Here is a 15774-nt window from a genome sequence, read left to right as displayed (position 1 = left end):
AAAAAAAAAAAAAAAAAAGAGAGAAGATTTAATAAAAGTACAAAATGATATCCCAATAACTAGGCCTAAGTGTGTCGTACAGGATGATTCATTACCTTTTCTCGTACCAAGAGGTTCAATCCCAAAACTGTCCCATTTACTAAACGACTCCAAAACTCAGATCTAATCACATTTAATAATGGGATAGTCTGATTTTCGGAATCAAAAGTCTCAAGCACTTAAATATATCCAAAATTTCGAGTATGGATCAGGCCCTTGTACAAGAATGATTCTGGTATGGTGTTTGATCCAAAATTTCTAAGTACACAATTACTTTCCAACCATACAAATAAATGACTTTATATTTCTTTTCAACTATTATGCATTGACTAAAATAAGTATTTTATACATGTTAAACGGGTCCTAATGGTTCCATTTTGGGCTTTTGGTTCTGGATCCAATGGGACGAGCGGATTTCGGGTTTTGGGGATTGGGTTCTAGGACGGTTCCGGTTTCGTACCCAAATTGAAAACCCTAGCACTGAAGCACACATTTCCCCGCAAGCTTACCCAACCCGGCAAGGCGGCAACCAAAAGAAATGCGCATGAGAAAAGCCGAGGAGAACTTCTGGAGAAGTCCATTTGAGTCTTCGTTGAACCTCTGAAACCCTAAAAATGGGTTCTTGTTTTCTGGATCAGACGTTAAGACGGAGCAACTTAACAGATTAAAATAACGGACCAAATTATTAATTGCAGACCGACCGATGGTCTTTTCTTCAACCCTCAGCCTCTCGCGGATATGGTGAGTTCAGACCTACTTGTTTGATTGTTCTGTTTCCAATGTTAATTTCTGTATCCATGGTGATTTGGTGTTTGATTATTGAGTTCGTTCTCCTCATTACTGTTTTTTCCTCCCCGTTGGTCACTTGTTGATCATCGATTGAAGAAATTATGTTGGCTACTAATGAGCTAGATTGAATTGGATTCGTCCATGGAACTGCTTCAAAGCTAAAGTTGTTTAACATCCATCAACCATGCGATACCCCCGACCCACCCACCCACCCCACCCCCAAAAAAAAAAAAAATCCATCAATCATGAGATCTGTTGTTTATTTGGGGATTTTTGGCAGAGCCTTTCACATATTTTGGATGGAGTTTTTTAGCGTTTCATCCTGTTCAAGTTGCCAGATGAATGTGTAATCCCCCCGCCCTTCTATGTTTCTCTGTGAGTTTGTACCTTTTCTTTCGTAGCTCTACCTAGGCATGGTTAAGGTATAAAAATATCATTATGGTAGGGTTTTGAGGTGCATAAACTGAGCTATACATGTACCTTCATTATGTTGCCGTGTGCTTACTATAGTTAGATTCATTAAGGGCGTGTGCAATAATATAGAATAATGATGAAAGTTTCATTAACGTCAGATCCTCGCAAGTTCCATGACTTGGGCACATCAGACAAGTTTAATACATCTCATTCAGTCCTGCACAAGTTCACACAGTAGTAAATGATATTATTTTAATTTCATATGAATAACATGTTCAAAAGCTTTGACAGAGATCTCCAAAACTTATCTGTCCAGGAGACATCCAAAACCCGACTAGACTCATTGGGTGGAAGTTTGATTGTAATTACTTTTGTTAAGATGGGGTCCTGAAAATTTCTTTTATACTGACCTCTGTTTGATCTTTTGTAGCTTGATGATAAAATAATCTTCCCATCATCCAATGCCTAAAAAATTTGAGTACATCAGTACATTGAGTCCAAATTTGTATCGAGTAAAATAGATTATATTTAGGTTACACGTAGGAATAAGGGAGAACTTTTCAGGTATAACAAGGACTGAAATGAGGGTTGGTTAATGATAGTCAGGCATCTCAAGTCAGTGCCTGAGTTTCTCAGTATGATTGGTTTGACTGTAAGTAGCCAGCTTTATTGGAAAGAGTTAAAAGCTGAAACTAGGTCTTGCTAGAGGGGATGGGAAGTTCTATTATTCGATGGCTACTTATTTTTGGTCTTATCAGAAATATCACATTTATCTTTCTTTACAGCTCTGGTCAAGGAAACAGAACTGTCAATAAGAATGTGCTCAATATCACTTCCTGAACTTGTCTACTATATTTTAATGTTGATAGCAGAAGCATTCATATCAGAGATTTAGAATAATGAACATTGAATCTCTTGTGTGTATCAGACTTCACCGTTTCTAGCTGGACTTGCTGTGGCAGCTACTGCTCTTGCTGGAAGATATGGGATCCAAGCGTGGCAATCATTTAAGGCTCGACCAGCTACACCTATCATGCGCAAGTTCTATGATGGTGGTTTCCAACCTACAATGACAAAAAGAGAAGCAGCTCTTATTCTTGGTGTTAGGTAAGGATGGCATCTTATTATAGGTGTTTTAGCTTCTAGGATCTGTTTGCCTAATATTGATGCTTATAAAATTTTATGTAGTAAAATAATGATGATGCTGAAACATGATAACAGAAAATTGCCCTTCTCCAGAAAGTGCAGGAATTTTATTTCCTTACTGATCAATGCTGCATGATTGATGATTGTCTAGTGATAGAACTCTCATACCAAATTATGACTAACCAAAGAAACCCAAATGTATGGAAATCATTGCTGCAAGATATTCAGTGTGGCTTTCTGCTGGAGGCAGGAAGATTTATTTGCTTCTTCAATAGGTATAGGGTTAAGGGACAAATATTCGTATTTGAAAATTTCAATTTTTTCCCTCTTGATTGACTTCCTAATATGCACTGTAGCACTCCTCACCAGCGCTTACTTTGCTCTTTAGTTATGTTATTCTTCCTGATGATGTCAAAATTATATTTACTTACTGTAATAGCTATTCTTTTTTATTTTCTTTTAAGAAAAACTGTAGTTTTGTGAAATCAGCTTTCAGAAGGAAGAATTATTAAAAGATTTATTTCTGTGTCTTTATATGTGCTAACATGATTCTCCACTTGTCAATCCTTTCTATTGGTTTCCAAACTAGCCTCTTTGTGCAGAGAGGGAGCAGAGAGGGAGCTGGCACTTGTGCAATAGGATAGAGACAGTGAGCTTTAAGCTTCAAGTATTGCAAAATGCAAATCTGTATTTCATTCAATAAATCTCTAATTCTCAGAAGCCTGATCTCTTCCCACACGTGCACCTTAACTAGCACATTAAGTCTGAAATTAGGAAGTAGCCTCACAAATTAGCAACTTACCAATAACTAACAAACAAACCAGCAGATGTCACTCAATCCTGGACTGAAGGTAGGGTACTACCAATGGACTAACACTTCAAACCCTATGGATAATTGATGGTCGGATGTGTAGATACCACCAAGTTCTGAAATTAGAAACCAGGACAGGATTAAATACTTAAACTTGAAGGAGATCCAACCACTGGATGTGGCTGAAACTGAGATCGAAGGGAGGGGTCACAGAGGTAGGACTACACCCTCAAAATAAGGGTTGAAAATCTGTTGGCCAGAATATAAGTTGTTGAGGTCTGAAGTTCTGCTGTAATATAACTCCATGGAGAAAGTGTTGCAGGTCAGGGATGATGCCACAGTATCTTCACTTGGTGCTGGCTTAAGAAGATCACACTTACAACTTCATAAACAACAAACAATAACACTGCTGTAGCAGGTATTGGTCACTCCACAGAAGGTATTGATCGCTCCACAGAACAGCGTTGCAGTGGTTCTACAATAAAACAAAAGAATAAGAAGGGGGAATAGGGAAGAATAGGGGAATATAACCAAGGCCTCTCACCTATGGTCTAGGTCTGTCTCTTACTAACCCTATGGCATCTCACCATGCTCAGTCTCTCACAGCGACAAAGGCACAAAGCCAATGCAATCTTATATATAAAGGGTAATGGTGCCTGTAGAAAAGGAAAGCAGCAAAATAGAAAGTGTCCGAGAACAGTCTTACACATGTAGTAGGCTCCCTTGTTCAAGAAGGAAACTAGAAAATAGTAACTAATATGATCCTACTACATATGCAGTGAATAGCTTTCCTATTTACAGAAACAACCTTAGAAATAGAATATTACTAATTAAAGATACTAGAGATAAAATTAGAAACAATAACCCCAAGCAAGAACTAGATATCATGTGGTAATGTGACTCAATCTTGGCCCATGAATTGGACCAAACCCAGCCACAAAGGCTGGCTCGATATGGGCTAGGCTGACTGACCATATTCTCTTCCTCCTCTTCCTATCTACATCAGAGAATCTCTTAATCCAGAGGTTTTGGTGGTTGGATGGGATTCCTGGAATAGTGCCTCTGTCATTCGGGCCAAGTTTAAGATCTCGCTCACACCCCCCATCTCGCTAATCCAAAAAAGTGAGATCTCGCCGAGATCATGTGCTTTTTCCAGGTCGACTCGGTTGTTGGTCTCGGTGGCTATATGGTCATTGTAGCCCCCTGAAAGTTGGTAATACCCTATTTTAGGCCTTCTAAACACAATGGAAACATCAGTTTTTTAAAATCAAACCTAAAATTGTACTTTGACTTGTTACCCTATGTAAGTAGTCTTCGACTTTTCGGACCTTAGGTTAGTATGCTCTATCTCATAATCCACATTCCACAACCAACACATGGCACAACATAATCATAAGAATTTAAAAGATATCATATATAAGAAAAGTAACTCCAAATGTGGACAAGGAGGTAATATTCTCTACTTTTTAAGCTTTAATGAGTGTAGGATTGGAGATTGTCAAGCAAAAGCACCAAAATCCTTGCTCCGTGGTGTTTTTTCTTCAAAAAAAGTAGAGAGAGAGAGAGAGAGAGAGGCAAGATTTGGCTAGATATTGGCGAGATCTAGAGATCTTGGTCGAGTTCTTGTACAATTTGTATCTCGCCATTCATCTTGTCTCGCTTTTTTGAAAAAACAAGATATTAGTGATCTCGCTGAGATCTTGAACCATGATTCGGACTTAATATAGTAAGGGGGAGCCAGAGGGAATAATGACATTCCAATGGCTAGATTTTCTTCTCCCAGTATGAAAAAATTTGCCATAAATTTGATCTTATGCTTCGGTGTTCCCTGAAAGTTGCATTGTATTGTTGGGACAAGGCTCGTTGAATTGGTGGGGCTTAATCTTGCTGCGCACTGTGCTAGAGCTCACCTTCAAACCATTTGTTGTTGAAAAAAAAAATCTTGCGACGTGAAAATCGATTTTTTTTTTGGGCAGAACAATAACAATTTTTCTGGTCAATCCACAAGAAAAATTTATGTACCTTATTGAGTTATTTCCATTCTCTCCTAATCAGAAGGTTTTTGATTTAACAGGGAACATGCAACTCCGGACAAGGTTAAGGAAGCTCACAAAAAGGTGATGGTTGCAAACCATCCAGATGCAGGTGGCAGCCATTACCTTGCTTCCAAAATTAATGAAGCAAAAGACGTAATGCTTGGAAAGACAAAGGGAAGTGGATCGGCCTTCTGATCCCACATACTCCCAAGCCTCTTTTGTCAAAGCATGGAAGTGGAGCTAGAAGAGTGAGGCGCCCTCTTTCACAACAGAAAAAGGGGGCACAGTTTTTCCATTACTTCTTAAATACATGTTCAATCTAATTCTTGGGTGTTGTATTAGGCATAAAGAGTGTTGAAGCAAGAGTTATCCAATTCTTTTATGACCACAAAAGGTTTATTTATAAAATTTTCCATATATTAGATAGGAAGCAATCATTTAAGATTGGAAACTGGATATATTGTTATTATTTGAAGGGACTGAAGCCCACTGAGCATCTATTTTTCCTGAGCTTTTAAACTTTCTGTTTGGTTCCAGGCATGAAGCAGCCTATGACTGAATTTGGCAGATTGTAACGGGTCTTATCTTGTATTTGCTTCCTGTGGGACTTTTGATGTATCAACACGCTCCTACAGATCACTGCACTATCAATAAAATCAACTTCCTCCACACACCCCCCTTCCCCCCCCCCCCCCCCCCCCCCCCCCCCCCCCCCCGGGCGGGGAAAATAAACTTCTCTACGCGCGGCCCGTCTGTGTGGTTATTCCATTTGTTGGATGGAGGCAGCTTTATGAAAAATCGGAATCAGGCATCGGTAAATCCTAGAAACCTCAGTATCGGTCCCTCGGATAAGAAAACCCAGTGACCCGTAAGAAAAATCCCTATTGTCGGCTGGATTGAAACATCCGGAAGCAGGATTGATCACTGTCTATTTGACCCATTGGATTTCGATTTTTGAAACAGTGGATAAAGAACATGGTTTGGTTTAATCACGTACCAATTTTTTTCGTGTAACTTCATTGACTACCTTTTCATGTATTAAGAATTTCAGTGTATATCTATTGTTCTCGTTGGTTCTGTGGAATAACTGCTTGTCATGGGGCCTTTGAGCTGGGGCTATGATCATTATCATGGAAAACTTTTTTTCTTTGCCAAAAAAATAAAAAATGTATGTATAGTATATAGTTCTCTTTGCTTAATATTTTGCTCTTTCCCAACAAAAATGACAAAAAGGTTGTATCAAAGGCCGCTGCCACTAGGGAGTTTTAGAAAGAGAAGTTTTAGAAAGATCATAATATATGCAGTCTTACCACTACTTCACATAGAGACTATTTTCTGACATGAAGTTACGACCTAGTAACGTATAATATAATCAGTGTGAACCTTAAGCCAACGTGCACAAATCCACAACTTTCCTAGCCTTCTGAAACCCACCCGATTAGTCAAAAGGAAATGTAAAGTATAAACTGTAACCAACAAACAGGAAGCAATAGAAAGGTTTCCCACTCAGTATCAAATACCAAACATTTCGCAAACTCAGATCCTTCTAACTCACCAAATGATCCATTCTATGTTGATGATATTGGGGGGAATCCTTCTCTTCCGTCTGGGCACAGCCAACACACAACATGGGCCTATAGCAGAGATCTTTGCAATTGCAGGGGCAGTGTTAGCTACTCTTCCTTGGATTCTTCAGCTCTTGGTCTCTGCAACAATCATCATATCTTACAATATGGGGCTCTGTGATCTAACATGGTTTGTCACGTCCTCGCTCGAGAAGGGTCCACATAACCATTCTAGCTCAGGAGCTATTGCTCAAGACACAGAGGTAACAAGCGAAGAAGATGAGGACGAAGGTCAGGATGGTGTGTGTAGGGTTCAGCAGGAAAGGGAGCAGGGGTTCCAAATGGCTTTTGTTAGACCACAATCAGTTGCAGAATACTATGAAGGAGCTCTTCAGTTGGACGGCACTAGAATCGTCCAATGACTCAGAGACGGCAATATGAATTGGGTTTTGCAGTGACAACCATATATATTACCTAGTCATTTCAATTGGATTCTTTATTTTCTTATTCAAATCCTACCAATTTGGCTGAAAAATGAAACAAAATATAATTTTTAAATTAATCATACAATCATTATTGGTAATGTATTTATCTTTTTTTTTTTTGAACCATCAAAATCGAAGAGAATCTACATGAATTGAATCACCAACTAGCACATTACACTGGAGTATGCAATATTTAAGTAACCCATAAAATCCATATGAATTGAACCACCAACTTTATCTAGTTGTCTTATCCACTATAGGTTTTGAGAGTTTTCACATCCCCAACATGGAAATGATAATGGATGAACATACATCAGAAAGACAATTTCCATTAAAATGGTGGAGTGCAAAAATATAGCAACTCCCATTTCCTGTTCTTCAACACCTCATCCAAAACTATAAATGCATTCCATACCCATAGCCTGCTCAAGAATTAACTGCAGAAATGGGGTAATGATAAATAATTTTTAGAAATTTTTTAGGTTTTTTTTTCCCATATTTACCTCCATGAGCAAAGCAAATGGTGGGGGCCAGGGGGGGGGTACTTACAGATTACTTTTTTCATTGTTAACCTGAAACTACTGTGGAAACTAAGAAATACTTCAGTCCGTGGCAATCAGAGACACCTCATCTAATTCTTCAACTTCTTCTTCCAGTGAACTTAGATCTGCTTCCGCACTCACATTAAGTGGACCTTGGGGTGCTCCGAAAAGAGTAGAAAATATTTGCCTATGGCATTCATCACAGAAACAGAAATAGGAGAAGTGGCCCTCACCAGAGAGCTTATGAATTGTGGCCCCTGGCAAAACTCGGTGCACATAGTCAGTCATTGATGGTGGAACAACCCCATCATCCATCCCCTGTTCAACAGCAAAACATTATTTATTAAAAACATACGAAACCAAAATGGTAATTTTTCAATGCTCAAAAGAAAACACCATTCATAGTTGAAATTTTTTAGATGATTAGAATGACCAGAGATGCAATCAGCATTCTTATGTGCACCACGGAAATCTCCCAGGCTGAGAAATTGACCTGAACCAATGATTCTAATATCTAATCTAGCATTTTTTTTCTGGAAAATTGGAACATAAGCTTGTGTTGCACATAAGGTAGAAAGAACCAGATGGAGTCGAGGTGCACTGAATAGATCTCCTAGGTCAAATAAGCTTAACCTGGACCAAATACATCCATCCAATCTATGCATGTTTCTGGAAATCAGTAAGAAATGTGGTGTGTAAATAGGTATACCATTTATAGTTGAAGAAATAAGCAGAGTAATTCATTGGCTAGCAGGAACCAGACAGTAGCATTTCTCAATACACCAAGGAGATCTCCTAGATATGGTGATGCAGATTAATTACCAAAATAGGCTTGTTTTATTAGGAATAAGCTTAGGGTTGGGTTCCATACATGTTGGGCCTTTGATCCCTTGTGTTTTGAGTGTAATAGACCACTTTTATGGGTCTAAAAGGGGGGGTCTAAGATTGAATACGGGATTACTAGTTAGTTTCCATTTTCATTAGTTTCCTTTTTAATTGGGCTTGATTTGAGTTATATTTGTTTCCTTAGGAGTCATTAGTAGTCAGTTTCCTTTTTCAACTAGTTTCTAATTTCAGTTAGTTTTTAATTTCAATTTTTAATAATTATTGTATTAGGGGAATATTTGGTTTCCTTTTTGAGGAACCTTCTATTTTGTAATTCCCTCATCCCATTAACATTATAAATAAAGAAGAGGAGGCTCCTAAAAGCTTAGAATGATTTTGATAAAAAAAATTAATGGTTGTTGCTATTGTCTTCTTCATGAAGAGTTGTCTTGTGTTTGATCAAGGCCTAGGAATTGGTGTTTGATCCAATTGACTCTTTGTGGCGTGAAGTCCAAGAGGTCTCTTCAACTATTCTTTCTTTCTTTTCAAAGTTAATTGCAAGGTTCTTCAAACCAGGTAAGGGATCTGAACTGCTTTTGATTTCTGGTTCTGAAAATCTCAAGTTTCTCTCCTGCTGCCCCTATATTGTTCTGAAGATCCAGCCAGCCGATGGCCCTCCCCTTTTGATTGATTGTTGGGTTTATTAAGAGGGAGGTTTGACCTTAATTTGGGACCAATCAGACCATGGGTTTGTCTGATCTGAGGTGTTAAACATTTCTGGCCGACTGTGTTTCTGGCCAGATTTCAGATCTGGTTTGATTTACCTGTTCCTGTGGCATTTGTTTCTGATTGTGGCTTATGAAATACTCTATACCTGCTGCTGGTTAGTCCATTTGTTGGTGTAATCTCTGATTTCAAAAACTCCAAATTCTGGGTTTGAAAATTCTGATTTACAAGGGTTGTTCGACTCTTAGTTCTGGACTGTTGTTTGCTGCCTAATTTTGGGCGATTACTGGTTGTTCTTTGGTTTATAAGTTCCTGCAGTTTTGGGTCTAATTGGGTGTCCAATTTAGTCCTACATTACATGGAACCAATGATACTAACATCCATTCGATATGAACCTTCTGGATCAGAAGAATTCTTGCGAGTTATCCAAGAAATATTAGATAGAGCATGATCCAACTTGGTAACTGTGACACATATCTCGTAGATGTCATACCAAATGGTGAATACAACCTCAAGCCGGTATTGCATATGCTGCTATACCTTTGATGAGCATTCTAACAATGTCTAATACTTGAACCAAGTGAAAGAAATAGGGACTGGAAAGAGCTCAACCTGCCAAATATGTATTGGGCCAAGAAAGCCTGTCAATTCACTTTCAGACTGACTGTACAGGGATTTTATCCAATTGAGAATGCCTTTTCCTTTGTGCTTCTTCTGCACTTGAAGGTCTGCAAGGCTGAAACCCCAGTTTGACACCTGTAGCACAGCTTCCTCCATAAATGGTTTAGGATTTCCCTGACGCACTGATTCTTCCACATCCCTCTGCCAAAATGCTTCAAAAGTTGGCTCCTCTACCAAAGCTCTATCCTGAAGTTAAAATAAAAAATCATGTTAAAGAGTACTCAATAGTAAATATGGTAGGCTATTTTCTAAGAACAACATGGCTGTACCAACACAGAATGTCAAAAACAGATAGGAAGAAATCCTTGTGAGACATCAGAACGTGAAACACATGGAAATGGGCTGCCACAGTTGAGTTTACTGAAGCTATGTTGAGAATAAGTGAAACACACGCTATTATTTACCACATGATAATCTCTTGGTGTATCACAAAAAAGTTAGAAACTGGCAAGCCTAACATCAGCTGATCTACAACCACCCTGGGTTCGGGTTTCTAATTGACCAATCTTTAGGCTGTCCCTATGGATGACTTCCCGGTCATACTCGGTATGGAATTCTTGCACACTGCAAAGGTTGTCCCAATGCCATTTCTTGGCTTTATATGCATGATGGGTAAGAAAGCTTCCATTACAAACTTGCTTTAAATTGGAATATGCTTTGTCAAGTTGGCTTGCTGGTTTTGCCTCTTTAAATTGTGATGAGGCTTTGCTAAGTTTGCTTGTGGATTTTGCATAGACTATTCCTTCGTTCCATACCTCACTCCTTGAATTTAGAGGGTCGGGGTTCAACCACTTCAGTAAAGTTTCTAAATCCTAGTCTATATGGGTATACAGGAAACAGGGAGCTCAGTCTTGACATTTTGGTTTGACTGCCTCCACATGTCTTCAATTTCTACCCTTTCTTTCTCACACAAGTTTTAGTTTATAAAACTTTGATTCAATCTCTAGGCATCCATTCATAAGTGTAATTAACCACTGCTTCATTAATGCAACTTGCAACACTCAAAAGCTAGAAATAAAGAGTACATAAAATAAAATTAGATCTTAGAAGTTTTTCCATGATTAATATGAATCAGAATAATTCACTAAAATACAAATTGTAAGGTCTGTTGACTGTGGTGGCATTAATATACATCAACAAACCAAAGCAAGCAATCTTCTCTCAATCAGTCATATTAGTCTATCCAACTCGGATCTAGTTAAGTTCAGCTTGTTCACCAACAGAAAAGCAAAGTGATTAATTACAAACATCGTGGTAGAGTATTTGATCTAATGCTGGTATAATGATAGATAAGGCTCCATTGAGTATCACAATTGTTTATATTTGCAAATGCAGTGATCCATATGCAGCGATTGAAAGCGGAAACGCACTCACACTCTTTCCCAGTGACACTGATAACCACTTATCAAGATGATCATGCTTTCCAGATAGGAAACTACGGCGGTAGAAGAAAGCAAGAAATCTAGGGAACCTCCGAGCTAAGAAGTACATCAGTTTCCTTTTTGATGTCCACTTCTCCCAGGTTCTTTGTCTCTCTTCCTTTGTCATTGTTGATTCATATGGATTAGCCAATGGGGCAAACATGGCTACACCTGCAAGGTTTTGTCACTGATGGGTCAGACAGTTTACTGAAACACAAAGAAAGTCACAGTTTCTTGTGGAAAAACAAACCATTTATGTATGCCACCATATCCATAACAATGGTTCGACAAATGATAATAAGCTAAGCTTGTCATGAGTCATCTATTTAAGCTGCATGGACAGTTGATGAGGCCATTCTAGCTTTTGATAGATGACATCACTCACTCATATGGACACCATGTATTGGACATTTCCCTGATGTTATTGGTCATCCAACCTTTTTAAACTTCTTAAAAAATATTGAAATTTTCCACTTTTCTCAAATTCTAGTCAGTCATGTGACAAACTCCGTTTGGGCTGAACTTGTAACATGAGTAAAAAGTAATGGACAGCAGCATATTTCAACAAATTTGGATGCAGACTAAATTGCCATGTAGCATAATCACAAGCCCACTTAGAGAATGATTTCTGAGTGACACTGAGAAATAGCATCATGCTGAGGTGAAAGCTGAGAGCGGTCACTAAGACAAGATTCTTAGTGGACTAGGAATCTGCCATGTAGCAGTTTTTTTGTACATAGTTCTGTGGACTACTACCAATACTACTACTAACAACAAGAACAAGAGGCTAAGAACAATATGGTGACAATGACGAGGAAACGTCCCATTCTCAACATCAAGGAGCTGGATCAAGCAAGAAGGACCTGGAGGATCTACTTAAATTGGAGATGAAAAGAATGATAGTGAAAGAATGCAACAAGCCAACTCTAATTTTTCATTTTGATCAGGGGGCTGAGGGTTAAACCTGCAACTCTGTCGGGAATATATCGGAGTGAAGCCCAAGCATGAATGCTTCCACCTGAGTAACCCACCACCCAGAACTTGTCACTGGCACCAATGGCATCTGCAATGTATGACATATCCAGAGCTGACGAGTTAAGATTCCTGCTGGGGTGAGGATCACTCTCCCCAAAGCCAGGTAGATCATATGTTATCAAGCGGACACCAAATTCCTCCAGTAGTGATGCTTTAACTCCAGGAATTCCTGTTTAAGAACAAAGTACAAAATTAAAATTTGACAGAATTCACCTTTTCCTAATGCACTCAACACCAGTGCTGAATTAGCCGATTTACCTGCAAGTCGAGAGGAAAGAAAGGAATGTGGAGCAACCAGAGAGAATCTAGCTCTGTCAACGGGGACACCTTGCTCATGATATGCAATAAATCTTCCATCAGGAAGTTGTATACGGCTAGCATTAGAAGGATGTATATACACTTTCTTTATCAGTGGCACAGAACTATCCTTTCCGGTACTTACATTCAGTGCTGCACGTTGACTTTGCATTAGATATTGTTAAGCAGAAAAGAGAAGAAACGATATAATTACAAACTCCTAATATCAGAAAACTATAAACTTCTTGCATTTCCAGGATCAATAAGAATAAGAATGGAAGTGCAAACAAATGCTTGAGAAAACTTATTAAGACTATAAAATTATGAACCAAAAGGAGAAAGAGAGATGCCACAGCATCAGGCTCAATAAAGAAAAGCACGGGTATTATGTCAATTTTATCTACCACATATCTAGAGGAGAAACACAGTAAGACATGAAGCGGAAAATAGAATAATGTTTGTCAAATGTGTGGTAGCTCTACTTTATCTCTAACAATACCAGTTCTATAACATAATTCCCCCCTCTGAGAATTGAACTAGCATCTCTCTTCTTTGAGTCTCACAGGTTCATTTGGTTTTATCTGAATTGTTCTCTTTTCCACAGGCTTACCCTCTATATGACAGGATTAAAGTTTTTGTTTTTTTGTTTTTTTGTTTTTTTTTTTTTATTAATTATATAAAATTTATAATGGGAAGGAAAAGCATGAAGACACAAGAACGTCAAAAGTCAACACAACTAAATAAGTTCAGACAATTACGCTACCTTAGGAAGCCCGTCTCTTATTCTCCCATCTCCACTAAGTAATATGAGATTGTGGAATTAAGGTTAAGGCTCTGTAGAGGAAGTTCTAAACACATTCCCTTGTAAAGAATCACACATTATAAAACATGAAAGTTCAAGATGGCCTCTAGCACCCTGCAGCCTTGCTACATAAGGTCATGGCTCGAACTATGGTGGTGGAGTTGACTTGTCACTACATCAATGTCCCCATAGAGACCACAGGTTAATCTTTCAGCATATACTTTCATCCACTGCAATTAGATTTAATGCTTCTATGCGGCCTGTCGTTCATGTAGACATTCTTTCGGTTCACCATGGATGTAGGGTTATCCTCCACGTATTACTTAGTGTAAGCAGTGTAGAGCATCTACCACTCCACATAGGTTAAAATCTTCTTGAATCCCTTAAGGAAGTGCACATATATGGAATCCCCAATTCACCACCTATAGAGGACTAAAATTTACCTTCCAATTGACAGAGCAAGCCCGTGAGAAGCACATAGATAGAAATTGGATCAATTGAATCAAGAGGGGAAAACCTGAATATGAATTAGGCATAACAGAGTACATTCCATGACCAAAATTAATAAGAGATGGAGCGCAGTGTGTGTGTGCGCGCGCTTGTGCATTGATCTTGTTCTACGGGAATGATGCTTTGCCCAATCACGAATTAGAACATATCCCGTGGAGCAATCTTACCAGAGAGAACATTAAGATGAAAAACACAAATTTGAGATAAATTTTGTAGCAGAAGGAACATAACCGAGCTCTTTTATATTTATGAAATGTTGATGATCCAGAAACGCCACAAATACCTGCTAATGCGATGATGAAAACGAAAAAAATGACCGGCCAGGCGTGAACTGGGTCCCGATCCTCCGGCAAGTACTCGTTTAGGAAACTAAGTCTACTAGAAACCTTTGCCAAAGGCCCTCCGAACTTCCGCACAATATAAGAATCTTCATTCCAAAAATTCTGCAGCACCACATCCCTGCAACCTCTGCCCAATTCCAGCAGCATTTCGGCGGAGGCCGTCAGGAATCCTTTAAATTGATCCTTGAAGCTCTCTGCTTCAGCCGCATCGCCTTCGAGCCCCTCAGCACCACCGAAACCAGTCGCCGTCGCCGCGACTCCAATTCCATCATCCGTGTACCTAATCCCCGGGTCTTCCACAAGGCTTGCGAGCTCCTCTCGCCATGACTTTGTCACTGTTACTTCAGACATTCCTACTAAAAACAAGCACCTATAAAACAAGCACGGACTGACCAAATATTCCTCAGAAACTGCAAGCCCAAGTTTCGGGATGAAACGAAGTGACGAAGAAGCACAAACTCCACGGCTGCACCATTTTCGATCCAGAACTAGTTCTCAGGCAATTAAAGTAGCGCAGAAAACGAAGTTAACAGAACCAAAATGATGGATCTTTTAGCGTGATCTTGAAGCTGCATCGATTAATTGTCAAAACCCTAGCGGACAATATCTACCCAGAAGCTCTTAGAAAAGGGGCCAAAAGCATCCACCATCTTTTTCTTTCTGAAAGAGACGTGGATGCTGAAATCCGTTTTAAAAGCCTCAGAAGTCTACGCGCGTCTGCTCCCAACTCCCAAGACGAACCGACATTTTAACGGATTAACCGTAATCGCCATGAATGGCCGTTACCGAGCTCCATATGGTCCGAGCACGACACACAGAGACTGACAAGTGCGAACCAGTGGGCGTTGGAAATCACGGATATATTGAGGGACGATATCAAAATCGACGCTCAGGATTAGTCCACGTCCACAAATTGCCGCCTTTACAGTTCATTGCCGGCTACCGTTTGCGTAGGTGGGGGCGGAGTTAGTGGGTCAAGGATGGACCTGCAGTTGCCAGTTACGATGTACACTTTCTTGAAATCGTGGAGCGATTTGCGGTGTATTGCATCATGCATGTGACGACTGACGAGGAATGTTTACGCGCCGCCCTTCCCCCTTTTCGGTTCCAATTTTATATATTTGTCGAAGAGGATAGGATCGGAGGACTTTCGCTAGAGCGCGTGGTTCGACGTACATGGGGATACCTACCATACGGTGGAACCCACTTCGAAACCATAGAACCAATGCAGCATAAATCGCAGCCGTACGATTTTTGTTTGTTTTTTTTTTTTTTTCTGGAAACGGTAGCGTTCCTTCTTAATACTAGG

General features: G+C 39.4%; 2 protein-coding genes across 2 annotated transcripts; one reads left to right on the top strand and one right to left on the bottom strand.

Annotated features, from left to right (window-relative positions):
• The first annotated feature begins 531 nt into the window (after positions 1 to 531).
• On the top strand, positions 532 to 5754 carry LOC122081115 (mitochondrial import inner membrane translocase subunit TIM14-1-like). Its single transcript, XM_042648091.1, has 3 exons — positions 532 to 780; positions 2171 to 2349; positions 5274 to 5754. The coding sequence occupies exons 1-3, from the start codon at positions 778 to 780 to the stop codon at positions 5428 to 5430; spliced, it is 339 nt and encodes a 112-aa protein (XP_042504025.1). The 5' UTR covers positions 532 to 777; the 3' UTR covers positions 5431 to 5754.
• Positions 5755 to 7594: 1840 nt separating this feature from the next.
• Positions 7595 to 15305, bottom strand: LOC122082413. The gene is made up of 6 exons (XM_042649954.1): positions 14408 to 15305; positions 12774 to 12965; positions 12445 to 12684; positions 11434 to 11651; positions 9991 to 10245; positions 7595 to 8145 (listed from the first exon to the last, which is right to left on the bottom strand). The coding sequence occupies exons 1-6, from the start codon at positions 14814 to 14816 to the stop codon at positions 7888 to 7890; spliced, it is 1572 nt and encodes a 523-aa protein (XP_042505888.1). The 5' UTR covers positions 14817 to 15305; the 3' UTR covers positions 7595 to 7887.
• Between the last annotated feature and the right edge of the window lie 469 nt (positions 15306 to 15774).

This window comes from Macadamia integrifolia, chromosome 6 (genome assembly GCF_013358625.1).
Source record: "Macadamia integrifolia cultivar HAES 741 chromosome 6, SCU_Mint_v3, whole genome shotgun sequence".
Classification (NCBI taxonomy): Eukaryota; Viridiplantae; Streptophyta; class Magnoliopsida; order Proteales; family Proteaceae; genus Macadamia; species Macadamia integrifolia.
Note: the sequence above shows the minus strand (reverse complement) of the source record. Positions and strands in the feature narration are given on the sequence as shown.